The following is a 15811-nucleotide window of genomic DNA, read 5'->3' as shown; positions in this document are numbered from 1 at the left end:
GTTAGTCAGACGGGATGAACACACTCAGTCCAATTTTTGCCAGATATCGTTTCTAATAAAGAGGTCAGGAGATGCGTTGGCCAGTAGCCAAATCTTGTCAAATCTGTCCCCTCCTCCTTTTCTAGTGAAAAATACCTTGCAGGCACAGCGCGCCGGCTACTAAGCCAGGGCTTGCTGCTCCTCCTTCCCCTTTCCTCAACTGCCTTCAGGGCTTTAACAGCCCTTTTTCTAATTTTTGCCAATCAAGTCAATGTGGGAGTTTGTCCTCTCCTGCATTTTTCTTTGACCTTTGTCTGGATCCAAGCAGAATTTTTCTGACAACTACTCTTCTAATGAGGGTACCTTGATTATAGGCATTATTGTGATTTCCCTCTGAACCAGCATATGACACTTAGCTTTTCTTATCATGATTAGAGCTAGTCAGTTATCACAGTTATAACCGCCTCAGCAAAGCCATCTGCTTCCTGGTAAAGTAATTCTAAAGGAACACTGTGGCCAGGGGATAATCATGGGCAGCAACAGCAGTAGCTTGGAAACAAGAAAGACACCTCCTCTTCCTCATTTGCACCTGCATTACATTCAAAACTTTTGTATATATATAAAAAAAACCCAGGAAATACTGCTATAAAAATATAATTTTTAAATTGAAAGGCTGGAGATGAAAGTTTTGAAGTCATAAAAGGAAAAAAAAAATAACGGTTCTGCCTTTTCTCCTGTGTGGCCAGCTGGCTGAAATATGACTGTCCTCAGATCTCAGACACAAGAAGAAACACATACAAAATGTGCTCAGTTTGCTATGGATAAGCACAAGCACATAGCGACAAAACCAGAAAGGCAAAGGCACAATGTGAAACAAAAGTAGCAGGAAGCTTTAAAGATAACAATAAATCATTGAGTAATTGCATTAGCAGCAAAAGGAAGAGCAAAGAAAAGGTTGCTCCCCTACTCAGTATTGAGGGAACGATATTGACAGATGATGCTGAGGAGACCTAAGGCTTAATGGTTTCTTTTCTTTGCATCTGTCTTCACTAAAATGGTTGATTGCAAGCAGGTGGCCAGCACGATTGATACCGCCACCAACAGAAAAAAGCTAAACAGCAAAGGAAGTAGCTAGAAACTGGTTAAGCTGAACTTCATCCGATGCACACAACTGTCTGAGGCAGTCTCAGACCTTTTCAGTAACCAGGAGACCCTGTTGAGGACAACTGAAGTATTGAAAGACTAGAAAAAGTCAAATATCCCTCAGAGGAGGAGAACTACAGACACATCAGTTTCACTTCAGTCCCCTTTGAAACGAACTGTTGGTAAGCATAGAGAAGATAACGAGATGAGCAGTAGCCACCATAGATTTATCCAGAACAGACGTGGTCAAGTCAGTTGGATTTCGTTCTACAACACAGTGAACAGCCTTGTGAACAGGGGATAAACAGCGCGTCTCAGGCTAAGAAAAACAGCTATGGGATGATTGCAATAGGTTAAACCAGGCAGTTCCTAGAGAGTGTCTAGAGCAGGGATGTCAAACTCATTTTCACCAGGGGCCGCATCGGCCTCACGGTTGCCTTCAAAGGACTGAATGTAATTTTAGGACTGTAGAAATGTAACTAGATTTATAGGAGTAGGAGCAGTTTGACCCCCCTGATCTAGAGAGTAGCTCTCAGCAATTCACAGTGACGTGAGATGGGTGGATCGAGACATTTTCTACATGGATGTCTCTCTGAATTTACTCAGATTTTTCATTATTAGTTAGGATGCTATTGAATCTGCAGAAAATCCAAATGAAGGAACTTTGGAGGAAAGGATTAGCATTTCAAATGTTCTTGAAAAATAGACAGAGAAGACTTCAAAAATAGAATTAACGCCAATAACAGCAACTGGAAGGCAATTTACATAGATGGAATGATTAAGCATACCAATTAAAAGTAGGGAAAAAATCTGTGAGTTGCTTTTTCAGGAAAGGATCTGGAAGTTCTACTAGACGACAGATACTCACGAGTCAGCAATATCAAGCTCTTGAGGAAAAGAAAAAAAGAGTGGGGACACAACAGCAGTCTCTAGACACCTATGAAGGAACATAATATTTTGCATCTCTAATTCAAGTACTAGGTATTAAAACTGCAGCGAGAATGATTGAGACTAGATACTGTGGGCAGGGGAACTTTCTCATGAAAAGTTAGTGGAAAAGACTGGCACGGAAGCTGTAGATTTTATGTAATTATAAACTGGAAAAAAATGGGATGAAACATCTTGTGAGACTGGCATGCACAGGAGATCCTACCTTGGAAAAGTGACATGATCTGTCTTCCAGATCTATAATTCTGCATCTACATAGAAATTTTACACACATATATTTCCTACATATTGGTTCTACAACAATGGAGAAACACAACAGGGACTACACCTGAAAAAAACCCAGAAGAGCTGTCCACCACCTTGAAATTAAAGACATGCATCTGTACAATCAGACGGTCTTCATTTTGTTCCTCCTTCAACAATAATAGCCTATCTGCCAATTAGACTATGTGATAGTACTTACTGTCTCTCTGAAGTTACCCCCTCCACATGCAGAAAAGATGCATGAGAATTTCAAAAATCTTGAATGAGCTACAACCCAGGAGGGCTGTAGTTGAAAAAAAAAAGGGGGAGGGAGGGAGGATAACGGTGATAAGGTGATTACCAGAAGTGCCCTAATACATTAAGAAGAGAACAATATGCTCGTTTTATAAGGACTTTCTAAAAAAGGCTATTAAAGAAGGCAGCAAAATACAAATGAAGATGTAAAGCGATGAAAAAATGCAGGAGAGCCAGTACATATTACACGCATAAGCAGGTAAAGTGCAAACAGCAATTTGACACTGATGAAACTAAAGGAGACATTAGAATAATTTCCTCTAACCTGGTGGGATCTCTCATGTATTTCACCTCTATCTTTCCTTGTCCCCTGACCTTCTTGATACATCCTTTGCCTTTCCAAAGTGAAGATACATCCCCCCCCAAAAGAGTATCTCAAACCTGCTTTCTTGGATCTTGGAGTAAACAAGTAAAAATCCCTTCTTATTTTTATTTTTTAAAAATGTAAATGACCACCTAACTTACATTTCAACAGAGCCTTTAGACTGCTTTGGTGTTAACAGTCCACAGTATTCAGAGGTGGAAGGTGTATCTGGTTTGCTTTTTTAAGGATTTGTTTCAACCAAAGCCGAATGTATCAGGCACACAGGCAGTACAGGTCCTCCTGTCTCCAAAACAAACACTACCATGACTGAAATTTCCTATCCTTATTTTCATGTCCGCTTCATGGGTCAGTGACCCCAGCAGTGTAAGATCACCCAGATGAGCAACTAGGACAGTTATCCTGCTGGGAACCATGTTACATCAAAGAACATCATTGCTGTCTGTGAGCAAAATGGAATTTAATTTTGCATTACAAAACTGGCCAGAAAAGCTGATATTTACACCTATGACAACAGATCCCTGATCATTAGATTAATTTAGGTCTAATCTGCTATTTAGCTATTTTGCTGGACTGAAGTAGAAAGGAAGAATATCATGAGATTCAGCTGTTGCTGAAGCACAACTTGGGAGAGTTCCTGCTTCCATACCTTCTCACTTTAAGAGCACTGGTTTCCTCTCTCACATAGACTTTCTTGGACCATTTCTTCCCCTCATTTTTTCTTTTTTTCCAGCTAGAGAACAATGCCAGAAAGCAGCGCTGGTGGGTAACATCTGAATTTTGCAATTAGATGTGTAAGGAGTAGCTCTTCCCATATGTGCAAGAAACAAATGACACAGGCATACCGTATATCAAATGGTACCATATATCATACCACATACCAAATCAGATATTGTAGGCAGTAACTGGAGGTCCAGCTACAATAGTGTCATCAGTCAGCTGAGCTGAGCCCATCCAGCATCTACACTCCTCTAGCTGAAGTCTAGTAACAAAAGTGGATATGAAATTCTGCCGCTAGCTCTATTTCAGGTCCATTATTCTGTGTTTCTAGAGTGCTGTGTATAAAGTAGCCTAATCCTAAAGATGGAAAATGAAACAGTCTGAAGTGACAAAAAACGCAATGAAAAAACTCAAAACAAAGCAACAGGTTAGGTGAATCTCATACACGGAGATTGAAAGGAAAAGAAAAAAACCTACTAGTAGAGAATATAGCTTATAAATCAAAGTCTTTGCTCAGGACCCACAAATTAGCACCCACAACATCCCTCAGGATTCACTTCTAAAACCTTGCTGGGTCACAGTACTGAATGACAGCATAAATCTACAGCATGGCCAGAAACAGAGCCAGGCTTCTTATAAAGCATTGGAAGGTTTGTTCTAGTAACTGGTTACAAAATAAAAGTTCCAGCTGTAGTGTGGAGGGGGATCTATCTGCCTGTCATGAATATATCATTAGGTGTCTTTCTGGCTAGTCAAATACTCACTGCTGTGTCTAAGAATTAGAAAAAAAGAGCATTTTTTTGTGCTTTATCTTACTGTTAGACTTCTGCAGTGCAGTCTGGAAGGTCCGATGGGTTTTCAGTTCTGTTCAACTCAGCAACAATAAGCTCAGTAAGTTAGTAATTATGGTACAGCTTTTTTGATTCTCAAGTGAGTATTTGCTACAGCAATTCTACACATATCATCGTAGTTTATGGGACATGAGAGAACATGCTGCTGTCTTATCCTAAAGTTCTTCGTATTCAAAAGTGAAATACAACATATTAGTGCTCTTACTAAATTTCTAAGAATGCTGAACTCATATGATCTGGAAGACACTCTAACCAAATTTGTAACTCAGAATAATATAAGGACCATGTAAATGATATTTTTAAATACATGGCAAGGGATTTGGCCAGTCCTTGTCCTGTACATGATCTTGAATCATTCTAGAGGAATAATAGAGAAAATATACTTTCAGCATGATGTCATAAAATCTCTATATTTACAATATGTACCTAGGGAATGTGAGGACCTTTGTCTAAAAATCTACCACAGCAGCTATCATGGTACAAAAGCTTCAATTTATGTATCTCCCAAAGTCAGTATTTTTATGAAGTGGAACTGGTCTGAAATGTTTTTCCAAAGCTCAGTATTCTTATGCTTCATTTCTGTGTTCTCTTACAAAAATTACTGCCATTGATTTGTTTCCATGTCCTGCACCCTCATCCATTATGTAAAAAACCACTGCCAAAAACAATGCTACAAATCTCAGTGAAACTGGAATATCCCTTGACAAGCAGACCCCATCTCAAAATAAGTGAGAATGAGAAACACATTGCTCTGCTTTTCTGATTCACGGAGGAATTTTCTCTCTCCTCTCTTATGTGCCAGCAAGGCAGTGGAAGTTTTATCAGGAAAGATTTTACACAAGTCACTTTAGAAAATATTTACATTATGAACATTTACATTAATAATGGATTTAGAGGTAATAGTTCCTGTGAAAGCTCTTAAGTGGCATCAAAACACAGCAATATCAAAACTAAAGCTGAACTTCTGTGTTATTTTAAAGACACAGATAACACTTAGGCTACGTAAGAAACAAAAATCCTCTCCCTATCGCTGTTATGTTGTCTTTTTTCTTAAAAGCAAGATGAAACTGCTTGATGAAAATATTTTGCTTAAGGGGAAAAAGTTGGGGTTTTCCAATAAAAATATTATGGTCTCTATGGGAAATCTGGACAGACACCAAGAGTGTCCTGCTGTTCAGCCCCCTACCCCATCTGATATTTTAGCAGTTCCAGATGGCCTTTACTACAGGATGACCTCCCCTCTATTCTTTTATTATGACCTTTGGGTCACAAATTATCTATAGGATGCTGCTGTCATTCTGTAAGACACTGTTCTACTCTTTCATCTAAAGAATAAAGATCCTTAACATTAAAACTCATTTTTGTTGGGCTGACCTTCCAATGATGATCAAAACAGACAGTTATTCCAATCAATGTCACTGCTGGAGAAAATATGTTTCATTTTTCGCAACACTGACATTAAGAAACCAAGGCATGGTTTTAAATCAGATCACTTTTGCAATTCTACTTGGCTGGAGAACATTGCATGTTATAGTCATTTAAAATACCAAAAATATTGCTGTAATGGCTTTGAGTTACATTGATTAGAAGGATGTGGTGGGTTTGTTTTTTGTAAGTTATTGATGTGGTTTTCATGTATACTTCACTGATAGGATATAATAAAACTTTATGTAGGTTTTATTAATTATTTGTCTTTATCATTATAAATGGAACACAGTGAACTTGCATAGGAAAATATAATAAATAGTCCCAATGTACTAAATAAAGTAATAAGGTTAATTTCTTTCCTGCTGTCAGTAAATTCATGTTAGCAGTCTCTCGTCAGCTTGACATCAATTAATGATTTTAATTCCAGACTCTTGTCACAGTACTCACTACCCTTTCGTCTAATTAAAATGGATGATGCACGATGAAGGGAAAACACAAGACTTCTGTTCTTGTTGTAACATTTCTATTCATTAGTATACTTTTACAACAAAGGGCTTGTGGCTTTAATGGCACTAGAGAAAGATGAAGAGAAGTTTATTATATGTTGGAGATAAAGACCCTTATACCCTTAGGAAACATATAATACAGGAAGCATTTTATGGAATGACCGAATCCTTCAGGAAAAAAATATCAGTGTTATTTTAACTACTAATGAACATACAGAATGTTTCACTCTAAATTTAGGAAAAATCATTACGAGAACAACACCCAGTGAAATTGTAGCCTTGTTTACGTTCACACAAAAGGTCCTGTCAGCCTATTGATTGATCTCCAAAAGTAACAGCAAATCTGCCAATAGAGAGACAAATGCCTGATCCACCTCCCCCAGACGGCATCTCTGCACAACCAAGATCCTCGGTCATCTCTCCCACTCTTTCTGCCATACTCTGGCAGCTGCAACAGCATCGCCTCCTACCTACAACCACTGAAAGCTTCTCCCCAGTCCCCATTACAAGCAGTTCTCCCCCAGTTCCAGCCACAGCCGTGCCGGGAGCTCCCCCTCCCGGCCCCGCCGCCGGTCCCACCGCATGACCGATGCCAGCACTGGTGACATTTGTGCAGACATGGATAAAAATAACAGTGGAATTATGTAAATGTAATTCCCTCTGTAGCCTAAAGGAACAAAAGGTTATGCTTTCCAACACAGAAAGGGGGGAAATGAGCAAAGCAGCAGGTCTCTTTTCCAGATGATAACTATACACATGTACGTACAAAGCACAGCATTGCTTTGCTGTGCGTTAATCTTCTTCCAACAAGTATAACAGAGATTGGAATCATATGGCTGCTTTTTCAGAGCAAAGGAAGCCCCTGGCTCCGAAAGCCCCCATGGGAATGCTCCGTCATCCTCCCAGCATTTCTGGAGCCTCTGTCATAGCGCTTCCACCAGAACAGCTCTTAAATTCTCTTCCAAAAGTTTTCTCCTCATCTCCTCAAGACCGATCCTCACAACATAGGTGTTTAACCACCCAATTTTGCACCCATTTCAGTGGAAGCTGAAGAACAACATAATGCTAAGATTAATACTTTTATGGAGATTTATAGAACATTAATAAAGCTCTTAAGTCAGTGTATTAACCAAAAAGAGACACTATCCTGTAGACCCTTCTTTCAAGAGGAGGAAGTGCCTCTAGAGGTGCATTAAAGCATAAGCTCTATTTGCCCATAGCTGGGATCACTTACTCTGAATCACGAGATTACATTAGAATTGCAGCTTTCACCTTTTAAGCATTATTTAGTGGTGAACCACGCTGGACACAGCTGAATTTAGTGAAAACTTCCCAAAGAGGTAAGTTTATTTCATTCTTCCGTTATCTACTACCCAAGTACAAAGAGTAAAGCTGTTTGGGTTGGGGAGCACTTGGTTTGCCAGAGGAAGTCAGTCCAAGGCTGAAGACAGGGACCAGGCAGGTGTCAAGAACTGCACGAGTTTTTGATTTGCTGAAGATTAATTTTGTCATAAACACAGAGCTGCAGAGGAACCAAAAAAAAAAAACCAAACCAACCAACCAAACGCCCCCCCCCACCACCCAACCAAAAGCAAAACAAAAAAATCCCCCGAAACAATAAAAAAAGAAATCCAAGGAAAAATCCAAGGGTGAAAGAGGAAGAGACAAAGGTATTAGAACCTGCTGTTAGAAGAATGTCTCTCTCCAGCAAAGGCTACCAATAAAAACAGACAAAAGCAGAATGTTTTCTGAAGATTTCTGTCTTCATATCTCCTAAGAAAGAGACTACGGAGTCTTGAAGGAGTCAGGAAACATTTCAGGGCAATCAGGTTGCAGGATACCAATGAACACACTGGCTCCATATCAAGAAAACCCTATCCCGGGGGACCCTCGAAGACTAGATGTAGAGAGTTTCTAAAGTGGAAATGTCTGTGGGCTTCCAAAGGCTTAGATCCAGTAGCACAGCAGAAGGTGACCATTCATATGAAAACTAACCAGGTAGGAACACTGATTCCTCTTGGTCATTGACAAACGTTTCAAAATCTGGTTTTAACTCTATCCTACATAGCAATGCCAGCATAAGACTGTAAGCAGTTTGAATATCTTGGAAAGCTTAAGTTATTCCATTCATCCCCAGTCTGCAAAATCCCAGATATTACTCTTAGGAAGATCGGCCAACCTCAGGTGCATCAGGAGACTCTGGAATTGATAAAAGACCTTCTATAACAAAAGCAAGAAGGGCTCAGGGCTGTTTTCTCAGTGTATCCAAGTGAATGTAGCATCTCAGTGGTACCCACTTTTAGTAACCCAGTGATGGACGAGATGACAGCATGGCAAAGAGGGGGTTCACTTTAGTATATATATAAAGAGCTGTGGTCTGGCACAGGAACAGATAATTGAATTCAGGTCTTATTTGACTTAACTCAAGTATAGTCTGTTTCTTAGGAGACATGAGGACAAGTTCAGAAAACCTATTGCTTAGTTTTGCCTTAAGGCTTTGATTGGTGCCACTGCTGGGAGAAGCAGCCTAACAGCACACCAGGGCACATCTGCATTTTCACATCAGTGCTTGGCAGATAGGTAAGATTAATGCAAGCAGACTTATTTTCCTGGATTAAACCAGTATTAAAGAATGGTGACACAGGGACAATGTCTTATGGCCTTGGATGAAGAGTTAATCCAACATTTGGAGAATTTACAAATAGCAAGCATTTTACAGCAATTTTGGTAAGAACGGTGGGTCTCCTCAGATGACACTCCTAATTGCCTCAGTATTCTATTTCACTGAAAGCTGCTTCTATTTTCAGCTAGATAATTTCATTTTCTGTTCAAAATTACTTTAAGATTGTCAGTAAACATGTACCATATATAGTTTAAGAGATATGCTCCTTAATAAGAAATTATTAGTAGTAATATGTTTATAAAAGGCAATTTCATTCATTTTAATCATGGTAAATTGAAGAACATTAATTTGCTTATTTGTCTTATAATCAATATGAACACTACTTTTCAGATTTTAAAGAAAATACTATTGTAAGCACAATACTATTAAAATTACCAAGTCAAGGCATAAGAATTCCATAAAATCGTGGGCATGATTGATTTTTTAATGGACGATACACTTGTTCTCTGACTCCCTAAGGATTTTTGCTCCTAGCCTCTCATACATAGTAAATTCATTAAATCCAACCTATTTCCCCAAAGTATTGCATCATTATAGAGGTATATAGTACCAAATACCGAGTAAAATAGAGTAAGTGAATTGTACTGCTAAAAACATCAAGGAGGAAAAAACCCACAGAAAACAAAGTTAAAATAGCAGCCATTATGAACCAACACTGACAGTAGTATTTTACTCTGTCTCCTAGTAAGCATTTTGAGGGATTGTTCAGTTAATTTGCAAGGGTTCTCTTCATTAAGAGCGTGTATCTAACATCATTATTTTACAGGATCAAAAGGAAATGCTGTGCAATCTAACTGCAAAAATATTTAGTCTCTATGGACCAAATCAATGTCTGAATTTTTCAGAAACAGAAGGAAGCACCTCACACATTTGGTTGCTATTTTATTGTCTTTTATTAGTTGTACATGCCACTACCCCAAAGAACTCGCATTCTCTTATAGACATAACAAAAAGGAAAGCAAATACACTGTTAGGGAAAGAGAGTAACAGGAGGAAGAGGACCCGTGTTATGATAACATCGAGCTGTTACGAAGTTCTGGCGCATGCATTTTCTGCAGTTTCAGTGAACACATAAAATTGTTTTTACGACACACGAGGCGTGAGATTCCAGGAAAGATTCAAATTGGTTAGCATAACTTGATGGACAGAGATAAGGAGGTTGCCCCATGCATTGGGGGCTATACAAATAATTTCATATTTCTACCTTGGTACCCAGCGGGACTATTGCAACCTCTCTTACATCACCACATGGACAGTCTGTGCTCTCACCATTCTTACTGAGAGAGACAGAAACACAGAGAGACACAGAGAGAGAACAAAGAGAGAGAAAACATTACTAACTCAAACCTCAAGTCTTTCTTCTTTGAATAAATGCATACAGCAGACATTCTGGGGACCTAAGGGTACTAAGAAACCCTCCATGCTGGGCAATTTTGGGTTCTGCAGTGCATATTAAGCCAGGGATCAGTACTGTGCATGTGTGGCCAAGCTTCCCCCTGCCCTGAGCTGGCTGGAGCGACAGAGGCAGCTTTCAACGTCCCTGCAGCCCTGGGTGAGTTTATCCACAAAGCGGCTGCCCTGCCCATGTGCAAAGGGAAGCTGACTGCACAAACCCCTCATATCCAAAGTCACTTAATGTCCTTCAGTTCCAGGATCCCCCTTTACCATTTAATCTGAAAGCACATTACTCTTAAAACCAGGAATAAATGTAATGACTCTGCTTCACTTTTGTTAAAAAAAGAGAAAATAAAAAACAGAGAAGAAAAAAATAACGAAGCACTGTGATCCAGCCACCCTCTACTGTCGGAATAGATGGAGAAAGACATGAATAAATTTTTACATCCATTTATGCTAGTATGTCTGTTAAAGAGTAAAACATTTCCCATAATGTAATCCAAACAGATGATCACAAAGTTTCTGCAGTTAACAAGTAACTGCTGATCTTCATTAACTAATAAATGTACACTCCTAGCCTGCCTTAACTGTGACATAAATCACTCAACCCTAAAAGAGCTCAAAGCAAACCATTTCGGGTTTAACTGAGGAGACTACACACGAGTTACTGCGGCTCTGCTATTGCAGTGAGCTGTTAGTGATGAAGCCATCATATATAAACTTCTGTTCTCACAGAAGACCAAGTTGCATAGAGAAGATGGTTGAAGGGATCATTAGGACTAACTAGTCATAGCTCCTACACAAGGACAACGAAATTTCCCTCCGTGGTTCCTGCATCAATCCTCAATTTATGGCTGAGCTATAGCATAATTTTTAGATAAATCATTCCAATTCATAGTTCACTTTCACTGCTAAATGTGTCTGAATCTATTTACCATTCAGCATTCAAACTTTGTAATCCTTTAAAATTTGTCTCATTACTGAAGAGATGTCTATTTCAAGAGGTATTCTCTCCATGAGCACCCCAAATACTAGTAATTTATCCCTAAGCTTTCCAAGATTCTGACTAAATTGATATAAGAGATACCAGAGTCCAGGCCCCAGATATCTAGGACTACAAGAGACAGGACGAAAAGTAGATTTGAAATATTGAGAAGAGCACATGACATATATATTACATACGTTTTTCATGTTAAGGGAAGCTGACAAGGAAAAATAGAGGTACTCACCACTCATTTTTAAAATTAGCAGTTTAATATACATATCATTCCATAAACAGACTGCATAACACATAAATAGACTGAACTCCAGTGACAAATATACTGGTAAGTATAATTTTAAGGTCATTTCTAAATATATCAATGAAAAAACTACATATGCCAGACTTTGAAGAAAAATACAAAACATACTTCATTCTATATAAATATTTGTTTTCTGAAAATGTCAATAAAATCATTTATAGAATATATAGAGAAAACATTTCATTTTATTACTTCAGTCTCCTCAATAAGGAAAGGAGCTCTGGGTCTATAAAAGATACTTAACGCAGCCAAAGATACTAACGTCCAGAATAAATCCAGCTTTGTCTTGTTATGTAAAGTATATAAACATATCAACATTTGGGAAATTTCATCAGTGAAAATTGAACTTCAGTTATTTAGTTTAAAAAACAAACTCTCTCTATCAAGGTTTAAGCAAATACTGAAGTCTACCTCTCCTGTTCTTGCTTCATTCGTATTCTCTCCTCTTCTGAAGTAAGAGCTTCCTGCACTTTTATTTTACCAGTTTTCTCACTCTTGTCATCTTTGCGATGTTTGCCAAACCTGTTAATAACACACAAAAAAAGAATCTAACTTGTGAAATGAACAAAACTGTATTTTCTTTTTCCTACAACGAAGAGAGTCCTCCAAGAAGGGCTGCTTGGAAACCACGAAGGGAAAGTGCAAACACCTCAGAATCTCAGGTTTTAATATTTTCAGGCTGCCTTTTGTTTTTTTAATAGTTTTTTTAAATTTTATTTTTATTTCACTCCTCTTAAAAGTTTATGGAATTCCTCACTAAAGAACAGACCAAAACAACAACAAAAAATAATAGGACCGCATTTTTTTTTTCCTAGGATTTTGAGTTCACTGTTCTTAAATACACAATCAAACAATGTTTTAGAATTTACTCAACGCTCTCACTGCCAGAGAACACAACTCAAGTTTACATCAAGTGAAGGCTTTCACACACACAGGAGATGCGTATGTGACAACTGCCCGATGCGCAGTACCACTCTGCACACCTGCCCCACAAGACCAGTGTCACCACGCAGTGGACACCATCCAAAAATGGAAATTTATTCTTTTTCAGCACCAAGGGTTTTTTTAAAACTTCGTTACTCATGACTCTTTTCCCCCAAGGGTGTTGCAGTACAAGGTGGGTGAGAGGAGGGCTGAGGGATAGAGCTGGCTGGGCTGTCCCAGATGGATGGGATGCTGCCAACCCTGTGTTTGCCTTCCTCATGCCTCCTCTTCCCCTCTGCCGGCTACATTTCAAGTATTTTACATTATTCCATATTTGCAGATACCACTGTTTACTTTTAGACTTTCAGGGAGAGCACAGTTTGGCATTTGAGACACTCAGTTATTATTAGGAAAAAAAATGCATGTATTTCTTAGATATTTCAGACCTATTCTGAAATGAATGACTCTTACATAGAGCTAACTAAACACACACTTAAATATAGCCCTTAAATACATCTAAAGTTTAGATGGCAATTTTCTGTTTAAAGCAGAAAGGGTAACAGATTTATTAAACAGTATCTTATTATAATGCATACCTATTAAACATGGGATAATTCATCATACCAAAAGCAGCAAGAATTTTATTTATTTTTTTAATCAAACACTGAGATAAGAGCAGACTGACACTTGGGGCACTTCGCACTCAGGTTCACATCAAAAGTGAAATGAAAGTACTGAAATGTGCCAAGTCCAGCAATGGTGCAACAGGACAGTCTGAATGCTCAGGAACACTGAAATGAAACACAGAGTTCTTAAAACCTTCCTCTCACCTATGGACGTAAACTGATAAAATATTTAGAGCCCACCAGGCATCTATAATCTTTTCCCTTTTGTTCCCGTTGATTCTAGCACCAAGTCATTGTGTGGGCTGAGTACGTACCACACAGCAGCCCTGCAGAAAGACTAATTTCTGGCCACTCACTCAAGAGATGATATTACACCGTGAAACCATGTTTATGGCTCTTTAGGGCAGTTGTTTAATAACACAACAACACATAAGTACAGTGTAGGGGTGTGTACACAAACTTTCGAGTGCATGGCTGTTCTCTCAACAGTTCCCAGATTGCTCATTTCCAAAGTAATTCAGGCATATGAAAACTGAAATTGTTCATTAATAATCATCTGAAAAGGGAAAGGCAGAGGACATAACAGGGTTTAGAACCACAAAATATTATATAAAGTCTCTGCTTTTATAGTATATTATTTGTAAAAGTGACATACTTAAATTGAGTGACTAGAAACTCCAGCGTGTATCTTTTAAAATGTCCATTTATTTATTAGAGAGTAGTCAAAACCATTATACAAAACATTTACACTGATGACACAAGAGATTCAAATCAAGTTCTGGATGTCGTACACCAGACAAAAGAGAACGGTTAATTTAAAATAGCCCTAAATCCTGTTGCCAAGGGAGGAGTTTTGGCAGAAAAACAGTGGAACTGAGCCATTTTACCCTGATACACAGAGCGTGTCGCGGGTGGCAGGGGTCTGACTGACACAACACACAGAGCTGCGAAGAGACACACAACATATGTGGTACTGTAGCACAGCATCTCTGGGATGCCTGCGTTTGCTTCTGTCTCCTGCCCTTCCCTGCCCCATTCAAAATGTCAGGCAAAGTAAAGGAACCATATTCTGGAGTAGCTGGGTTATTTTTGAAGAAGAACTGGTGGTTTCTTTTTTTTTTAAAAAAAAAAAGAGAAAATTGAATTAGTTAGTACCCATCAGGTTTTGGCAGCAAAACAGAATTTCTGCCACTATAAATCAATTCATTGCAAGTATGAGCAGAAATATATTGAAATCAATACCTTATTTAAAAAGATAAAGTACACAGGAAGTTTCTAATAATCCTTGTAAGAAATCTAGTCGATGTCTGGTCAGGCCACATGTTTGTGGGGAGAGTACTTCTGACGTTAACATATAACGCAAACCTAGCAAAAATCGATAGTTTGAGTTTCCAGATCCAGTCGTCCGAGTCCAGAACCCACCACGCTCGTGCTGCATTTCACCACAGGCAGTGGCGGGTGGGCTTCCCGCACGGGCAGCGCTCGGAGCAGCAGGAGGGTTCGACTGGGTTTGGCACATGAGCAAGCTGTGGCAACAACCCTTCTTTTCTTGTCTTTCATGGTTTTCTTCCAGTCATCTGGGAATGTATGCTCCTTCTGCCTTTGGGGACAATCCTGACAAAGTCTCCAGAAGACATCTCTGGTCCTCTCCCAGGCCTTTCAAAGGATGGCCATTTTGTCCCAGCTCCGAGAGGAGACTTTCCAGTGCCCGTCTCTGACAAGCTCTGTGGTCATCCCGGCAGTGGACAGCCTGGCAGAGGATAAACCGCAGTGGTCTTGCAAAGTTGCTTCCTCTGGACTTTGTGACCCGCAGAGTGATTTATCTGCCATAATCACCACTCTCTGAAATAAGTTCAGCAACATTAACTGCACTGTCCCCACATTCAAACCCCAAATAATCAACGTTGTCCTCTCCCTCCCTGATTGGGGCTTCATGTTTTTAACAGCATCACCTACACAGATAGCATCTCCATGATACTCATAAGTCATGGAGCTGCAGAACAGTTTGGAAATATGCTGCCCTAAATGATGCTGGCTCTGAACACTTCTGCACACTTTTGGCTAGACCTCTGGGCAAAAATATTTACAAGTTCAAATTTCTCTTTTCCACTGAGAACACAAGTCTAACAGCATGTCTGTTAAGCTTCAGCTTACAATAGTGGAAGTAACACACAAACAAAAGAAAAACATTTTCCTGGCTCCACCAAGGACTCGAGAAAGGCATTTAAAAGAACTGTGATGGGGATACATACGTACATACACACACCCCCACACATACACCCCTTTTATTTCTGTAGGAGAGGTCAATACTCTCCACTCCAAATATCATTCAAAGGGTTTTGGTGAGAGTACTCTTGCTAACAGTAAATGTGCTTGCTATTTATTTCTGTTAAAAGTGTTTGTTTCATGAAGTACGATTTATAGTCA

At 39.1% G+C, this 15811-nt stretch overlaps 1 protein-coding gene across 13 annotated transcripts in view; it reads right to left on the bottom strand.

Annotated features, from left to right (window-relative positions):
- The window catches only part of PARD3 (par-3 family cell polarity regulator), a 455490-nt gene that overhangs the window by 106395 nt on the left and 333284 nt on the right, over positions 1-15811 (bottom strand). For 9 of the 13 annotated variants that reach the window (XM_065628469.1, XM_065628473.1, XM_065628470.1 and 6 more), the window contains one exon: positions 12246-12356. The exons of 3 other annotated variants lie outside the window; for them this stretch is intronic. In XM_065628469.1, coding sequence (XP_065484541.1) covers positions 12246-12356 — 111 coding nt within the window. Of the gene's footprint in view, positions 1-10342; positions 10416-12245; positions 12357-15811 lie in introns of all 13 variants that reach the window. One more of the 13 variants, XM_065628481.1, reaches the window with a different exon arrangement.

The sequence above is a fragment of the Caloenas nicobarica genome, chromosome 2 (genome assembly GCF_036013445.1).
Source record: "Caloenas nicobarica isolate bCalNic1 chromosome 2, bCalNic1.hap1, whole genome shotgun sequence".
Taxonomy (NCBI): Eukaryota; Metazoa; Chordata; class Aves; order Columbiformes; family Columbidae; genus Caloenas; species Caloenas nicobarica.
The sequence above is the reverse complement of the archived record's forward strand: the minus strand, read 5'-3'. Positions and strand labels throughout refer to the sequence as shown.